At 26.2% G+C, this 18,454-nt stretch overlaps 1 protein-coding gene across 1 annotated transcript; it reads right to left on the bottom strand.

Moving 5' to 3' along the window:
• Positions 1–5,741: 5,741 nt before the first annotated feature.
• On the bottom strand, positions 5,742–13,771 carry LOC145834057 (organic cation transporter protein-like). Its single transcript, XM_082941384.1, has 13 exons — positions 13,610–13,771; positions 13,108–13,218; positions 12,794–12,923; positions 12,270–12,373; positions 11,806–11,960; positions 11,359–11,528; positions 10,706–10,837; positions 9,871–9,965; positions 9,395–9,529; positions 8,805–8,902; positions 8,550–8,658; positions 7,866–7,978; positions 5,742–7,350 (listed from the first exon to the last, which is right to left on the bottom strand). Exons 1-13 carry the CDS (start codon positions 13,762–13,764, stop codon positions 7,136–7,138), a joined length of 1,722 nt encoding a protein of 573 aa, XP_082797510.1. The 5' UTR covers positions 13,765–13,771; the 3' UTR covers positions 5,742–7,135.
• Positions 13,772–18,454: the final 4,683 nt, after the last annotated feature.

The following is an 18,454-nucleotide window of genomic DNA, read 5'->3' as shown; positions in this document are numbered from 1 at the left end:
GTAAATTTAAGTTAGCCCTTAATATTTTAACACAGTCGACGTAAACGTTAAAAGAATCAAAAGTCATACTAATGTCCAACACCCTAATTCGTGGTTTAGTGTTTATCTTTTAGATTAAAAGTAAATCAAAGTCATTAATAAATTGATTTGTCTAGGAAATATAATTTAAACAAGCTTATGTTTAAAAATACTTTTGAAAAATGTACTATGCACATTTTTTTTTCTTTTTATAACCATTTTTACAAGTAGAATTTCATCTATTTAAAAAATATACTAGACTTGAAGTAATGTTTGTTATCATGTTCTAAGTAAAATTCTTAGTAAAACTAAGCGATTAAACCTTTAAGTTATCGTGTAAAGTCATTTTATCTTTACATCTTATGGTATCTTTTAAAAAACTTTGCTTTTAATATCGAATAGCACAAAGTGAATATTCGGATCTGATTGTAAACAAATAGTTGTAGGAAAAAAACACTTCATGCAAAATTGACCCTCCGGGCAAAAGTTTCTTCGTGCTAAAGTGACCCTTTGTGCGAAAGTGTCTTTGTGCAAAGTATATTTGACCCTTTCCCTCGTGCAAAAGTGATCACTTGTGCATTTCTGACACCTACTCGATCTTAACAGATATATTGTTGCTTTGAATCTTTTTATGATTTATTGAAGCTAAGAAATTCTTAAACTTTATTCTAAAACTAATTTGTCCTAAAATTAGTTTAGGAGGCATCGTGTTTAAAATGTGTTTTGTTATATTGAAATATAAACTAAAATAATTAATATAACACTAGTTAAGAAAACATCCTGGACGAGAAGTTAAAAGGTATCCAAGTGGTGTACGACTCGATAATCGAAAGGTTTTTTCGTACACCGGGTCTTTGGACCAAATATCTTAAGCGTTTTTTTTGTCGTTCAATAAGAAAACATATTTTTCTGGGCATTATATTAAAACTAAGTTTTTATATTATAGCAAAAGCTTTAAAGAGCTAAACCTATCGTTAGATAAGAGCTAGGATAAAAGGCCTTATGTTTAAATTAAGTTTTATATAGTTTAAGGGACACTAAATCAAAATAAAACCTTAAAACTCTAAAGTTTAAACTTTAAAGACTAATATATCCTTTGTTGTAAAACTAGTGCAAGAAAAACTATACTTAAAGTAATTTTAGATATTTTTAAACGTTATAGACAAATAAACCTCTGTTCTGTAGCTGGTTTACAAGACAATTGTTTTAAATGTGTTTTTAATTAAGCACACTTAAACCTATATGTATATTTTGTTATTTAAGTTTAAACGCCTTAAAGTTATATATTAAGCTTAAGTGTGTTTTTAGATTTCTATAGATTTCGAGTACTTTAAAACTTATAGTTTAAAATAACTCTTTAAAATATTTCAATAAAAGAAAGTTTCGTCCTTGTTTTTAAAGCAGAAGTTTTTGAGTAGTTTATTATTGTTTATTTATCGATAAAAAAAGCTCATATAAAGTTTAGTCTAAGGACCTGGTGTTCAAAGGAACCTTTCAGTTATCGAGTCGTACACCACATGCTTATAAAGTTTCTTACGAGCTGTACAAGATATTTTTTTTTTCATTTAAATATTTAAATCTTTAGTAATAAAACAATCAATTAAGCGAAATGAAAGACAACAAAACTAAACGAAAATTAACTGATTTTGTGTTTAAAAATGTACTTAACAAATTTTTTATCAACATAAAAATATACATAACTTTAAATTAACTTATAAAAGGAGATAAACAATACAAACAGCAAATATGTGAATACTTGATTGACAGGTTACAACCTCTTTAAAGAAAGTAGAAATGTAATACGCTGAAATATTTTTACGTTAAATTTTATCAGTATTTTGTGCTATAAGTGTAGTTTTTATTTTATTTAATAATTTTACTTGAACAATAAAAATAATTTTACATTTAAATAGATGAAAAAACTATTGTATATGTTTTTAATATTTTTAAATAAGTGAATTCTACCATAACTGAACTTAACTTTTATAAATGAAAATATAAAGAAAAATACTATAAAATTTATGCTTTTAATAAGAAAAATAATAAAATAAAAATAAAACAATAATAATATTAATAGCAACAACAAGTTCCCTTCTATTTTAAAATATACTTTTTTATATTTTTGAATACTTGTCTTAGTCTCAAATTGTAATAACAGAAAGCAAAAAATACTTGCAAACATTAAAAAGAAGGTTTTTTTTTATTGATTTCCTCAGAAAAAGAGACTTTTTACAGTAAGCTTGCTTGATACAGTTATACCAGCTTACTATTTAAACACTTAACTTTCTGATAAAATATATACATCTATGAATTTTTTTTTACATTAGCATGCTAAAAAAATACAAAAATTTTTTGTAAGTACTCTGAACTTAATTCAAAATAGTAATTATGAAAAATAATCTAAAGAATAACCAAAGAGAAAACGCTGCAATCTAGACTAAACCACTGTTATTGTAACCAAATAAATCAAATTTTGAACAAAAAAAGGGGTATTAAATGACAAATAATATAACGTTTAAGAAAAAGTAAATAGACGAGTAGCAATGATCACTAATGACCTTGATATTCCATATTTAATGGATAACTTTTAAATTCATCCTGGAACTTTCCAAAACGACTTATATTTTTTAAACATAATGGTAGCTTAATCCATAACTTACTTCCTTGGTAGGATGGCGGTTTATGACCTATTTTGCTGTTGAATCTAGGTAGGAAAAAATTTGTTTCTGAAGACCTCGTATAATAATTATAGACAATTTTTACACTTTTATAGTAATTAATAAAGTTAGCTGTTAACAAATTATTGTTAAACTTAAACATAAACATACCTAATTCATATATATATATATATATACAGACTTTCAATGTTTAATATTTTTTCTGAATTTTTAATTCTCTTTAACTGTTATCATATTTCTTATAATGTATGTATCTCTAAATTCTCTATTTATGAGAACATTGATATCATTAATACATTATTTATTTGCTATTTCCCAGCACAACAAGCCATATATAACATTGCTCATAAGCAAAGGATTACAGATAAAAGTAATGCTTTTTCATTTAAAAAGTGTCTTGTTTTATATAATACACCCAATGTTTTCTGTATTTTTGTTTATATAGTTTCTATGTTTTCTGACCATTTTAAACTCCCAATTCCCAAATGTTTATAGCTATTTATGCTTGTTATAACTGTTTACCTGTTTTTACATTAAGATCTATATTTTTCCAAAAACTATTTTTTTGTTAGATGTAGAATCATGCTTCTGGTTTTATTTAGGTTTATTTGTGTCAAAACCTTGATAATAGTGTTTCAACTAAATTTAAAACAGCTAACAGCATACATTTATGCATTTTTTTACGTTTATGTTTATAATGTTATTAGAGTTGCTAATGTTCTAAGAACTTAAGTACAAAAAGTAACATGCTATAATAGTGTTTAGTAATTTAATAATACAAATTTTATACTTCGTAGGTCTATAAAATAAATTCCTTGTTTATAGTGATTCTTTTTCTTTTGCAGTTTTAATTATTCTAAGCTCCATGTTTATTAAATAAAATACTAAGATATAACATGTTTTTATTAGTTAGTAAAAGCTCCACAACAAAAGTTAAATAAAAATTATTATAATTAGTACGGTCCAAAATATATGTCTTACTTATCTTTTTTAATATTTTTTTTAGCAAAGTGTTTTGTGCATTTGTAGTTTTTTTTTAATATTTTAACTGCAATCTAGGTTAAATCTTACCATTTTATTTTCAAAAAAATGTTGTTTAACCTTCACTCAAAAAATTGCTTGTCGTTAAAATATTATTTAATTGCTGAACAACCATTTGATTGCCGAAAGGTTTTTCCGTACACCAGGTCCTTAGGTCAAACGTTTTGAGCTTTATTTATTAAATTTTATTATATTGTAATATAATTTATTTTTTATCCTTCAATAAGCAATTTAAATTTAAACTTGTATGCAGCAATGATTTTGAAATATATTAAGTTGATGTTTCCTAAATTTTGCCTTTTAAAAAGTCATTTGATTATTCTACATACAGCATCATACAAATACTTTTTTTTTAATTCATACACCATGTTCAACACTTATGAGTTTTATTAGCAGCTTTTCTCGATGACCGGAAGTTTTTGTAAGCCAGTCGAAAGCTGATGGCGCAGAGCCACACAAACACAAAGATGATCGCGATGTGAAGAGCGTACGAAAATGTCGGATGAAGGAGTGTTGTTTGCGAAGTCGAGCTCGTTGCTACCAGATTGTTTGTTATCATTTGTTGTGCTGAATTTGTTGTAAGTTTAAAAAATTGATAAACACTTTTTTTTATGGTGTCATTAAAATTTTTATTCATTATTTACTGTTCAAAATATAAATTTAATCGTTTGCTAATAAAAGATCCTAGTGGAGTAACTTCACTGGAATATAAATAAAAACAAGTTGTACAGTAATCTTACAATAAAAGAAAATTACAATAGGTACAATAAAGGAAGATTACTGTACAATTAATTATTTAATAATAATAAAAAAGTTTTTTTATTAAATTTTTGACTAAACTTTAGTTTTATTGAAAGTAATTCAACTTTAAAAATACGCTTAGTACAAAACTATTTTGGCTTTAGTTTATGTAAATGTTTTATATTAGTTTAGGATGGGCAGCATATGACCCGCCAACTTAAGTCTCTGACTTAGTTTTAGCTCGAAAACATCTTGTAAAAATCTAATAAAAATTGAGATTCTTATATAAATACTTTGAAATGTACTCATCATAGTATGATTTTAGTTCACTATACTGCTGCTTAAAAAATGAATTTTTGTTTCAACCAAAATTAAAAAAGTACTTTATTCAGTATTTGTTGTGCAATTTTTCAAAACTACGTTGCTCGCTAAAACATTATTTCAAATTTTGCCGGCTGACTATAAAAGTTGCCCACCCTTATAGTAGATTCTATACAACTATAAAAAACTTTTATACATCATCAAATCAACCATTTGTTTCCCAACTATTAGTATGTAATTTAGTAGTATAAATCTGAACGAAATATCATAAAAAGTATAACTGACGTTGTATGAAGTTTCTTCCGTCCAAAGTTTTTTTAGGGGGCAAAACACCTAATACTTCATTTTCATCGTCCAAAACCGAGTCCTCTCCATCGTATTTGACTTCACTCCTAAACGCATTGCTTTCCATGTTTTAAAATAAATGAATATTTTCAATAAAAACACAGATATACACACTGAAGTATTCACATCGAGTTTTGTACTAAAAAAATTACTAAACTGTTCAGATTTTCTGAAAAACGTCATAAAAGTAAAAAATGGAAAAAAAATTCGGAAAAGATTTCTAATGAAAAATGTAAGAAAATACAGGAATAAGTTTTATTTGTTGTAACTGCAGTTTACCTGTTTATAATAGTTTTGTGGTCTAAACATTTCATTTGACAAAAGTTCTTTAAGATTAAACCTGTTTGTTTTTTGTTATACACTGCGTAAAACGTTATTAGTACTTGGATTGTTATCTGTGGAAAACAATACAAAATTATTAACATTTGTTAACATCTATAATTACTATCCTTTCTTGTATTTAGAAAAACATAGTTATTTAGATTCTATCCTTGACTAATAAATAATATAAAAATTTTGATAACCTAAAACTTTTCAAAAAGTTTCAATTACAAAAATAAAGCGAAGTTATTTACAATAAATAATTTATTCCCTCCCTACCCTGGTATACTTTGTTTTCTTTTACAGAGAATTAGTTTAAAAACGATCTAACTAATAAAAAATCGGTGTAAAAATACTAACTATGCATAAAAATGATAGATAATGAAAGTCGGCTTTTATTAAATCAAACTGTTTAAACTAATACTTCATATTATGTAAAGTATTTTTTACAAAACCTCTTCAGAAAATTTTTCATGTAAAAAAAGTTTTAGACCCAGCAAAAAAGTTAAAGTGTTCGTATTTGTTTAAGCTTAATCAACCATAAGTTAGAAAACTTACTAAGTATCCTTATCAATTGTTCACCATAAAAAACTATTTACACAAAAAGTTAAGACACCATTTAAATTAAATAACTCTATTCTTAGTAATATATACTTTTTTTACCAATAAAGTCACTAAATGTAGTCAATCTTGGCGGTTAAGTGTAACCACTAGGGTAAGCAACAAAAGGTCCGCGTGTTGATTTCGTGTAATAAACAAATGTACAATAATATCAAAAAAAATATTTTTAAAAACACACAAGTTTGGAAAAACTTGTTTAAATGCAACTTGTAGTAATATTTTCAGAACTATTTTTCATAACTACGTGTAAGATATAAGTAAAGATTAACAAAAATAAGGCGGACTACTATGATAAATCAAGCCATTATCTACAAAAAACAACCAATCTAGCCCTAGAAAAGTTACCTTCATATTATCTATGTGAAATATGTGAAAATAGTTTTGCTAAGAACTTTATTTTTCCAAAAACCTGTGAGGCAAAACAAGAAATTGAGATAGTATTTGAACATTTTTTGTATGTAATGACTCACTTAAGTATTTTAATCTTTCTCATTTTAAACTTTATTTAGTGAAGTGTCTAGTTTTGAAGGTTAAGTTTTTAGAAACACAAAATACAGAAGTACGTTGTTTTTCCAAAACAAACATCATAACAATCGCAATAGAAAAATCTTTGAAAAATGTATATTGTTTGTATAATAAATACTATGCCATCAAAATATTTAGATTAAAAATTTTAAAAATCCGTAATTTATTTTTACAATAACTAAAAAAAAAAGTTTAAAAAAATAAAATATAGTATATATATGTGTACAAAAATATTGCTAAGTACTTGTTTTCAATGTTTAAATGGCCGAAAATAGTATAAAATATTATGTTTCAGTTGCATAGTTGGTAATAAAAACGAAAGAAAAATAAACACTAACCATAGAAATTTGTAACGAACAAAGTCTAAAAAGCATAAACAAAGTACTAGGATTTTAATTAAGTTTGGCTGAAATGTTTACTTAAATTTATATAAACAAAAATTGCTGGAACCGTTCTAAACTTAATCAAAAGCATAATCAACTTTAAAGATACTTTCTTCACTGTAAAACCACAAAACAGTGGTATTAAAAAGCCTCTTCCAACAAGTTTTGCTTTTCATCGCTTGTGTTGTGTATTTTCACGTAGTTGGACAGCCTGCTCCGCTCCCCAAAGTTCATCTTGAACTTGACGTTCCTCCTGTAGGCGTAGAACTCTTCCGCTTCTTCTATCGTCTGCATCATCTCCTTGCCCATCGTTTCCGGCAGCAGGAGCGAAACCAAACCGGCTGAAAGAGAAACGCCTGAAAAATTATAAATTGATAAACAAGTTCTGATTTTTTTTTTACTTTTTAAGTTAGTTTAGCAGGTTTTGAAAGCAACAAAGCTAGATTTGTTTAGGTAGCGGTTTTTATTATGTATTTATGGTTTTACTGTGACCTAAACGCTTATAATGCATAATAAAAAGATATATGTTAAAAAAAAAACTGTGAACAGAAGAATTTTGATACTATAAGCAGAACTTCGAATTTACTGATAAGCATTAGTAGATATTACATTAATCTTTTGTTTTAAATGAAATCTAGAAAAAGATAAATAAATATAAAACAACAATAAACTTTTGATAACTCAATTAAACTAAAAAACTATATATCCGTTGACTAAAACTAAAAGAAATTTGTATTGAGAGTAGTTAGTAAAAATTTATGTGATAAGTTTGTATTGAAAACATCAAAAAAAAATACAGTTATTCTTCAACGCGTTCATCTGACTGTTCAACGTACAACAATTTAAGATAGAAATCATCATTATAAATAACCTGCAAATATAGCCATAGGAAGCCAAGACACAGAGTTTTGCAGATAAATAAGATAGGGAGCCAGTATACATCCCCACCTTGAAGCCATTGATGAGACTCCTAACGCATTTGCTCTAAAAAGATTTTTTTTTTATAAATTTAAGTATTGATGGTTTTTATCTTACTATAAAAGCTATTTAAAAGAAGGGGCTAGTATGTTACAATTGAAATAATAAATGCTTTTACGAAAACTACTTACTTCTTTTTTTTTAGCACAGTGTATTATAGTCAATCTTAAATCAGAAGTAAAAAAACTAAATCAAAAATAAGCATAAAACTTTTTACATACTTTTGTATTAAAAGTTAATAATAAAGTTGTTTATATAGCTCAAAAGCAAGATATAATTAGTTTCTGATACTGTAAACAATCTATTTATCTAAATATAAGTATTTTAATATATAGTTTTTTATAATTGCTTGCTAACATAAATAAAATTTATTCGTTGATATTTTATTAACTTAAATGTTTGCTGAGAAGTCTTAAAACTTAATTGATCCATTTGATGCTCATTAATTTTAATTTGCTTAAAAACAGCTTTCTAACGTTTTTCAAGGCAAAAAGTAAATTACAAAAATTAACTCGGCTGGTTAATCAAAGTTTAAAACTATTAAAGTATTAAAGCTCATTATATTCAAAGTATTTACCTAACAACTGTTGGAAACAGTTCTGCACAAAAGTTGTAAACAATCGCAAAAGAAGCAGACACACCAGCTTTTCCGATGAAAGCAAGAACGTTTGCTAGAACTTTCAAGGCTGGAAAAAAAGTTAAAATTCAATGGCGAGCCTTTAAATTCTAATAAATTCACGAAATGATAGTTTAGTATCACTTTTAAATAGCTTACAATGAAAACAGTTTTATAAAAGTATTTTTATGACATATAAAAACATATTTTAAAAACTTTCATCTTGATGATCTATTTCAATCAGAATAGTACTTGACAGGCATGAAACACTCTGCAGTACAAACATCGAACATAGCAAGACTCTTCTGCCCCATCTGTGTGTAAAATTTAAAAATTTGATGTATATACAAACTTAAAATAAAACTTAATTAAATATCATGTTTTTTAAATCGAAATACAGTTTTTTTTTTACTACTTTTTGATTAGCTACACAACTTTTGTTTTTGCTTCGTTAAAGTAAAAATCTGCTTTGAAATTGTTACAAGTAAAAGCTTGCATTGAAAATAGCTTGTGCAACAGCTACTAAATATCCTTATAAATAGAAAAAATAACAATATTCTAAAAAAATAGTATTAACCCAATTCGTTAGAGTTTTAAATTATTCTAACAATATCCATTCTGTTAAGGAAACAAGCTTTTACAAAATTTTACACTATTGAAGATTCAAACTGATAAAAAAAATACAATCAAGTTTAATGATCACTAAACAAAAAACAACATTTTATACTGACTTTTATTATGGTTTTAAAAATTAAAACGTGACAAAGCCACAGAAAATGCTTTTAGTACCCAAAATTTCTGCTTACTTTTCAATAGTCAGTTGAACAAACAACATTGATCCGAATTCTATAAAAGTACTTAGAGCGTTGTTTGTAAAAATATCTCCTGATAGCGACCCTGCATTTAGAGAAAGACCATAGTATACTAAAGCTGATGAAAACCTGAAAAAATTGTTGAAAACTTATTTAAATTGTACATTTTAAATTGTACAATTTAAAATGTATAATTGAGGCGAAAATATCGGTTAAAACTTGCGAACAGTTTCAGACAAAAATTATTTTAAGGAAAATAGATTAAAGGTAGGCAAAGATATTTTAAGGAAAATTAATAGACTTGGGTTTAAGTGTTTCCTTCAAGTGAAGCTTTAAATTATACATTTAAGTGGAACAAAATAAAGTATACTAAATATACTTGGTTTAAACAACTTATACAAGGTTTAACGTTTGTGTCTAAAATACTGTAGAAACATCTAAACACTTTATTACCAAATACAAATACCTACCAACAAAACATAATTTTGATTGTAATCCACCTCATTCGTTTTTGTTTGAAAAGATCAATTGAACTGTACTTAATGTTGTTATTAGACGGTTCTTCCTATTTTATACAAGTCAAACAATAACGATTTTTTTTGTAATTGTGAAGTTACAAATAATAATAAAAGTAATAGTTGTGTTACTAAGTTTTAAATTTCTTTTGTTTATGTTTACAATTATTTTAGATGCAGTAAGCTAATAGAAGTTGATAAAAGTATAAAAATACAACTAGTAGACAAAAATATAATAAACAGTATATATAATTATTAAGTTAAGAGTAGTTTAAATTAAAAACTTTTTGATAACATAAACAAGTATAACTACATTGTTAGCGCACGTCTTAATTACACGGTGTTTGCAAAAATAACTTAATTTTTACAAATAATACTTACTAACGGTAAAACTGAACTTTTACTTGACTACGTTTCAAAGTTACATTATCTTTGCGAAATAACTGTATAAGAGTATGTAAAGTACCCATTGTTGTTTTTGGTCTTTTGAGTGGGGAAAATTACAAGTATAATTATATTTTTTTTACTAAATATTTTGTTTTTTATTACTTTAGTGTAAGAAATAACGATCTATTCATATCAATAATTTTTAAAAATTAAATAGACCAACAATTTTTTTGGCAAAATAAAAGTAAAATAACTTCAATGTTGCTTTTCTTATCAAAACTATAAAAACGAAATTTTTTTAACTAAGTTTTGTGGAATAAAAAATGATCAAATCAGTAATACTATAATTATAGTTATAATAATAACAATATTCTTGTATAGTATCTTAGTATAGAGAAATAACTTGTTCAAACGTAGCATCATCCCAGTCTTGATCTGTTAAAATTCTTCCGTTTTTCAGCGCAAAATATTTTCCTATTTCTTTTCCTTCGTTTTCTTTCCCTTTAGAAAACAACCAACGTGGTGATTCCGGCAGCTATATATTTTTGTATAAAATATCAGCATAAAATGAAAATTCGTATTTGAAGAACTTTTTGAAATGCTAAACTTACTGGTAGTTTTAAATTAAAAGTTTTTAAAATTTAAAATCTAGAACCTAGATCATAATTTTTTTAGATAAGAAAACTTTTTACATAGCTTTATTTTGTTTGCTAAAAAGTTTCGTATTTAACATTACAATAACTGAAAATAGTTCTTATTAAGTAAATTAATGTAGTAAACAATATGTTTGTAACTGATTGTATGCTTTATTTGGTTTAAGAACAGTAATAAGTGCCAGGCTTTGAAGTGTGAATACTTATTTGTTAATGACTTGAAATCAGATGAAGCTTTTAGATTTTACACTTAGTGATCTCTAACCCATCTGCGTTTACTTGATTTTTAGAAACAAAATTAATATTCTGTTCTTTACTATTTTAAGTCAACTAGCTTAAGAATGCTTAAGTTTTTGAATTTCGTTACATCAACCACAAATAACTCACAAGAAAAAGAACTTACCAAGTGATGCAAAAACAAGTATGGAACAGGAGTCAACGAAATGGCCAAGTAGAAGCTCCTCCAGTGTCGCAAGTTGTAAGATGCGAACGAGTTCATCAGGTAGCTGATCCCAAACACTGCGTGAAGTTGGATCCCAGTAACGCTTCTCATCGGGCCGGTTATTTCCACAACTGCATTTTAAATCAAAAGTCTTAAAAAAACTTTTATGTAAGAAACAAATTTTTTTTATTTAAATTGTGCTCGCGCTTTAGTGTAAACGAACAGCTTTAGTTACTACTACAGTGCTGTAAATGAAGTATTTAGCCACAAAAAGATGAAACTCTTGCTTACGATATAGTTATTTTTACTACTTATTACTTAATTAATATCTTTAATTGATTGAAGTTTTTAGTCATTGATTATACACAGTAAAAAAAAAGTATTGAGCAAATGTTATCCACAACAAACCATAGACAAAGACAACGAGCAAGCCACCGTGAGAGAAGGCACCAGTTAGCAGTCGAAACAGAATAAACAGAGCAAAGTTTGGTGAAAAAGCTACTCCGCAACCAGAGAAAATGGTCCCTATGGTTGTTATCAGAATGGTTTTTCTTCTACCGTACCTAAAATTTAATATATCTTGTGTTTAGCAGAGAGACTAATTTCGTTTTTTTAAGTTTGTAAGAACATACCATTAATTTACTTTAGATTTTTAATCAATTAAAACATTTTCAAGATCAAGTTTTATAGGTGTAATAAAAGTTGTAGCTTAGTGTGTCTTAAAGTCAAATTCAAGTTGGTTAGTTGTAAGCAAACTTTAATTAAATTAATAAAAATAATATTCTAACTATAGTTTACTTTCGAAAAGGTCAGTATAACGCTTTTAAGTAGATGTTTCTATAAGTAAGTTGTTAAAAATATAAAAAGTTTACCTGTCGGCTATAAAACCGAAAAAAACAGCTCCCAACCATAGGCCAATAAAATAAAACGAGGTAGCAGTAGTCGAGTACATTCTTCTGTCGCAAACTAGATTCCACTGTTAAAAGTATACATTTCTAATTTATCAGGGTCAAAATTCATTCAAGTTTAATTAATACGGAACGTTTATCAACTCAACGTCTAAAAATGTTTACGCGAGTTTACTTTTGTAAGTTCAACGAGTGCATGTGGCAGCAATAGCTAACAGAAATTTGTTCTCAAAAAATATGAAAAACTTTCTAGTAAAGCAGAAAATTGTGCCTGTATTTTTATGCAAATAAAAAAGCAAGTACTATTAAGGTTGACTAAAAATTTTAACTTTTTATAATACAGGGATCTCCTTATTAAAACAGCCTAATTTTTTTTATTTTAATTTTTCTATGCAAAACAAAATTTTTATATAAACATGCTTAGTAAACTGAAATGAATATCATATATTGTTTAAAATTAGTTTAAACATGATAAAAACTTAAAATACTTCTGATATAGTAGTAGACTCAAAAGTGTTGAAGTCAAAGTGATAGCCATTATCACAAGATATGACTTCTGCCGATTTGTTGACGCAATCAATTTTTGGTGGTCTGCATTCAGACAAATTGTAACCGTATCTAGAAAGAAGAGTTACGAAATAAACCAGAAAAAAAACATAATTTGTTAATTTATTTAACTTTACAGATAAATATCTAGTTGTGATTCTAATAATATTTTAGATATTTTCATATAATATTTTGCAATTATTTTGTTTTTTAATGTAATAAAAAAGTAAAAAAAATATGATTTTTATTGTGTAACCTGGAACAAGTGTCATATTTTCCATTTACTTTTGGAGTCGAAATATCGAGCAATTGTGTTTTTGTAAGGTTTGGATATTTATTGGCATCATCTAACTGACTCAAATAGCACCTATTAAATTGAAATTTTGTGTTAGTTTTCATTTATTCTGTCGTATAACGGCAAAATTAATTTTAATCAAAAATCAACCTACTGACTTTATATCTTAAAAAAAATTGTAGACGATAAACAGTTATAAAAGTCACTTAAGGAACAAACAACTAATTGCTACATAAAAAGTATAAGTTAAACTTGTATTAATTTTCAGGGCTACTAAAGCACATGTCATTAGCATAGTAAAAAGTAACAATTAGACTGTTTTTTGATGTCTTACAAAAACTATTTGATATTACAAGGTAGCAGTCAAATCGATCGTAAAAAATTGATAAAAAAACACTTACTTTTACAACAACAACTTACAAGTCAAGTGGTGATTACATAAAAATTAAAAAAAAACACTTGCCTAAAGTCTTCATGAGCACTGTAAAATACTGAAGAAATGTTGTGGACTGCTGTAGAAGGTGCTAGAACTAGTATTATAAGTAACAGACGTCTTTGGTAAGGACCTAGTGATCCAATTTTCTTAAGAATTACATCAAAATCTATGGCAGATTTCATAGTTATACATTCTACAATAAATACTGATGCTTTAATAATTCAAAAAGAAAGTATCACAGTTTTTACAAATAATTTTCATAATAAATAAAAAATACTAATACTTTTTGCACTTAGTAGAAATAAAAGATATAGAAAATTTGAAGTTATTGAAAAAAGTAAATTTAATCATTATTTTAAATAAAAACAGTTAATATCAAACAAATAATATGATAAATTGAAAATTTTGTTCGAGTTAGTACAACAAACTGTAATAAAAAACTTTGCAATTAACATTTTTCTTGTTTGGTTTTATAAGATATTTTGAATAAAAAACATCAAAAAAATATCAACTTTTGTCTAAAAGAGAAGTTTAGTTTTCCTTATTTAAAACACAAACAACTCAATATCAAACAAAGTAATTTTTATCACTCCAGTAATAATTGAAATAAATTGTAATTAATGTTTTAAATAAATTAATTATTTAAAATATTAAACACAACTGAACAACGTAGCTTAAAATGAAATAAAAGCTGCAATCGAAAACAAAAACAACATGAATGTACTTATGAAAAACTCAACTAACTGAAGCACTTGCACTGTGCGATGATTTACTGTGTTTTGTTACGCTTCCTTTGCCTACACTTAGTTATGCTTTCATTCTACTTTCTCAAAACTAGCTTTAGGCGATTGCTTCAACATGCAATTTTACTGACCGGCTAATCGGGTACTAATAATAAATACTATTATATTATTTTTGCTGACACCATTGAGAAGTTTTAAGATATTTTTAGAAAATAAAAACTGTTTTGAAAGCATTACCAGAAACTAAAACATAATTATAAAACGTCAGTATGTACATTTTTCCTAAATATATAAGTTCGCAATTTAAGAATAATACTAGTGTATTAATATTTTTTTCTCATAGTTAAACAAAAAAAAGTTCTAAAATGACACAAAATTAATTTTCAGACTAAATAATATTTGTATTAGTGTAAAATTGTTTTTAGGTTAATTGACTTACTAAGATTTATCTATTTTCATTTTAGTTTTAAGAAAACACCTAACATAAACTGGTCTCCTAAATGATTTTTAGATTAATAGATAACTGTTTTGATATAGACACTAACTATCTGGAGCCTAAATTGGAAAAAAACATTATTGTAAAACGGCGACAATCATTATAACTTTTTTGAACTTTTAGTTAAACACTTTTGCTAATCGCACCTTCTGAAAATTGTAAACGAAGCTAAACTGGATTCAAGTACTATCAATTGAAAACAAAACCAACTAATTTAAAAGTTATGAAAACGTAAAACTTAAGTTACTCGTTTTTATTTTAGCTTCAGTACTTAAAATATGACTACGCATTATAAAAGCTAAAAACTTAGTCAAATTTGAATTGAGTCAAACTTTGTGTTTTAAAACTTCTAAACAAATTTTGTTCAATCATTGGCAGCTACATAAAAGCTTAATTAAGTTTGGTAAGACAAAAACTATGAACATGTTTTATTATGATATCAAATTAACTTTAATAAGAAACCATCCATTTTCAGTATATTTTCTAAACAGCAATTAATATTAATGCACCTAATTCTGTAAGTATAATTCATTAGTCTTGACTTTGCACCAAAGTGGCGGTGGGCAGCATGTTTAGTCGGCGGGAAAGATGTAAAAAAATAATCCTTGTCGTGTCGGAGACATACACTGTTATTAGAACTATTTCGAACAACACTAATTCTATGCGACTGTTTTTTCAACAATATCTAGTGTAAGTTATTAATTTCTCGTAAATTGTACGTAATACCTTTTTCCTTTTTAAAACCCAGAGTACCTGATGCAAGTTTTAAAATTTGGTTTATTTGATTAAGTTGGCTAGATTACGGCCACAGTTTTACCTTTTGCGTGAATTGGCATGCAGGTATATTTCATTGCACGGGCCGTAGGTTGCCCTTGTCTACACTTAAATATGCATTGAGTAAGCTTTAAGGACAATAGTTCAAGGTAAGCAATAGCAACAAAAGTAAAAATTGTTGTAATTTTTAAAACATATTATAGTCTAAAAAGTATAAAGTAGCTTCACCACACAAATGATGAAGATCTTCCAACTCTAGTTTTAAATATTTTAGTTTTAGCACTTGCATTTTAATGATCTCCAGTTAAAAATTAGCATGTTTTGTTGTTATTCTGGCTTTCAACTTCAGAATCTTTATTTTTAAAGCTGTTTTCTTTTGTCAAAATTTATTTTTTAGCTGTAAAATTTTTCCTGTCTTTGTTTTCAAGCTTCATATTTTCGTCAATAAAATTTAGAATGATTTTGAATTTACAATAAAAATAAGATTTTTATATAAGTTTTTTATACAGTAGAGCAAATGCAAACTATTTTGCACAAAGTATTTTTTCTGCGCAAAGAGTAAAATGATAAAAAATCGGCATTTTTTAGTTTTATTTAACTCAAATATTATAAAACCTTAAAATATATCAAAACTTAATTAAAAACTTAATTGTTACATATTAACTATTAGATAATATTTTTATACCACTGTTTGTACAGACATGCTTTGTTGAAGATTTTAAACTAACACATTTTTACTTTTAATTGAATAAACAATTATATCTGCAGTATGCTATTTGTTAAACACAACAAAAATCGATGCTCATTAATACAGTCAAAAGACTTCTCGTTCATCAAGCTAAGCAAAGTACCCTGTGTGTAACAATAAGATTCTTTTTAATAACTTTTCTAAACAATTTTAGTGTAAGAACAATTGTCTAATGATTGTTTTTTAATCTTCTTTAAAAAGCTAAATGGATAATTTTTAATTTAACAAATAGCAGTGTGAATTAAACCTTATTTAGGAATCAAGAAACTTACTTGAACTGCGTGATTTGAAACAAAACACACAAAATTAAAAAGAAGAGAAACAAACAGTTTGGAAATGTAAGTAATCTTTTTAAATGACGACTTGTTTTATTTAGATAGTTCACACCACACTTAACTTTAATCAGCTGTATACTTTTCTAAAAAACGAACAAAACTGTTTTTACTTATAAAAAGAAATACTTATTGTACAACTTAATAGGTGCGTTTCTTTTGCAAAACTAATTGAAAAAATAAATCTAGTATAAAAACCGTATGTAATACTTCTGTATATATTTGTTTTAAAATTTTGTAACATAAATACTCTTATAACAATTGATTTCAATACTTGACTTGTAAAACTATAGAAAAATAAACAAATAAATTTGAAACTAAAACTTATTATATTATTTTTTTTGTATACAACGCTCTTGATATTCATAAGAACTAAGTTGTTCTGCAAAATAACATCTGTATATTAACTTTAGTTTACAGAAATTTGAAAAAAATTTAAAAGTATGTTTATAAGAATCATATATTACATAAATTAACTAACAAACTCAGGTTTAAAATGAATTAAATTCGCAACACAACGGTAACTCGAGTGTAGTTGAACTTTTAGCAAAGTAAACTTATTGTTTATGCCACAAGGTGTGAATAACAAATACGCAGGACTATTTTTTTCATTTTATGCATAACTATGTATACAATTTTTATTTTTTAGACAATCCATATAATAAAGAATCCTTTATATTTTGTAAAACTACGAAAATTTATAATAAGTATTTACTGATCTAAAATACTATAAGTATTATGTAAGCTAAGAAGAGGAAAATAATAAACAGTATACAGTATTCTGCACTTTTAAATCTTAGACTGTAATTTTAAAGCTGCTATACTTCAGTCAAAGTAAAATTTAAGAATGTGATTGAGAACAAGTCCTCAAGAATTTTTTTTATTGGGTGCATAACTAGTCTTACTTACAAAGTTAATTTTTATACTTCCTGAAAAGTTTCTTTTACAAAGTTAGATACCAATACACGTACAAAGTTGTACATAAGTTGTTTTTTATGAATCTGGTAGGCTGGTTATGAGCACTGTTTTACATTTAGTTGTAGACAATACCAACACACCAACCATATTAAAACCTAAATATGATAAATAAAAATAATTGTTATGATCGTTAAACAAATAAATTATTTAATAAGTAACAAAAATAAAAAGTTCTCACTAGATTGAAAAAATGTGATCAGATTAAAAAATATAAACTTTTGTTAATAAAACGATTACTTTCTTAAATCTAATACGCTCATTTAGTTTTGGTAGAAAATTCATTGTTTTCAACTGTTTAAAGGATATATTAAAAAAAACTAAGTATCAAAAAGTTAATGATTTTTATATTTAATTAAAGTTATACGGATTGAACAAGAAATAGAGTTTCACTTTAAACGGTGTTGACTACTTTAAGCTTGGGCCGGAAAACTGCGGCCCGCAAAATATAAATGAGCGGCTGGACCCTTAAGAATATTTTTATTTTAAATAGATGCGGCCAACGAGCATGTAAACATGGCCCGATAAATCTAAAATCGCTGAAACTTACACTAGATATTCTAGGGTCTGTAATGAAGAGTAAATAAAAAAGTCAATTCGTAATTAAACCAAAGTTGCAGCCCGCAAATAATTTTATTTTCGAAATTTGGTCCTCGTTCACTAAATGTACAAACTAAACCCCTGACAAGAAAAATTACTACTTTTATTTTGATACTTTAATGTTTTAGTAATAAAATATATTGAAGTATTACTACACAAAGTGTATAATTTTTTCGAATCGGAGAAAAATATCTCTATATGGCA

Source organism: Thalia democratica, chromosome 4 (assembly GCF_965202585.1).
Source record: "Thalia democratica chromosome 4, ktThaDemo2.hap1.1, whole genome shotgun sequence".
In the NCBI taxonomy this organism is placed as follows: Eukaryota; Metazoa; Chordata; class Thaliacea; order Salpida; family Salpidae; genus Thalia; species Thalia democratica.
This window is presented reverse-complemented; position numbering and strand designations above follow the sequence as displayed.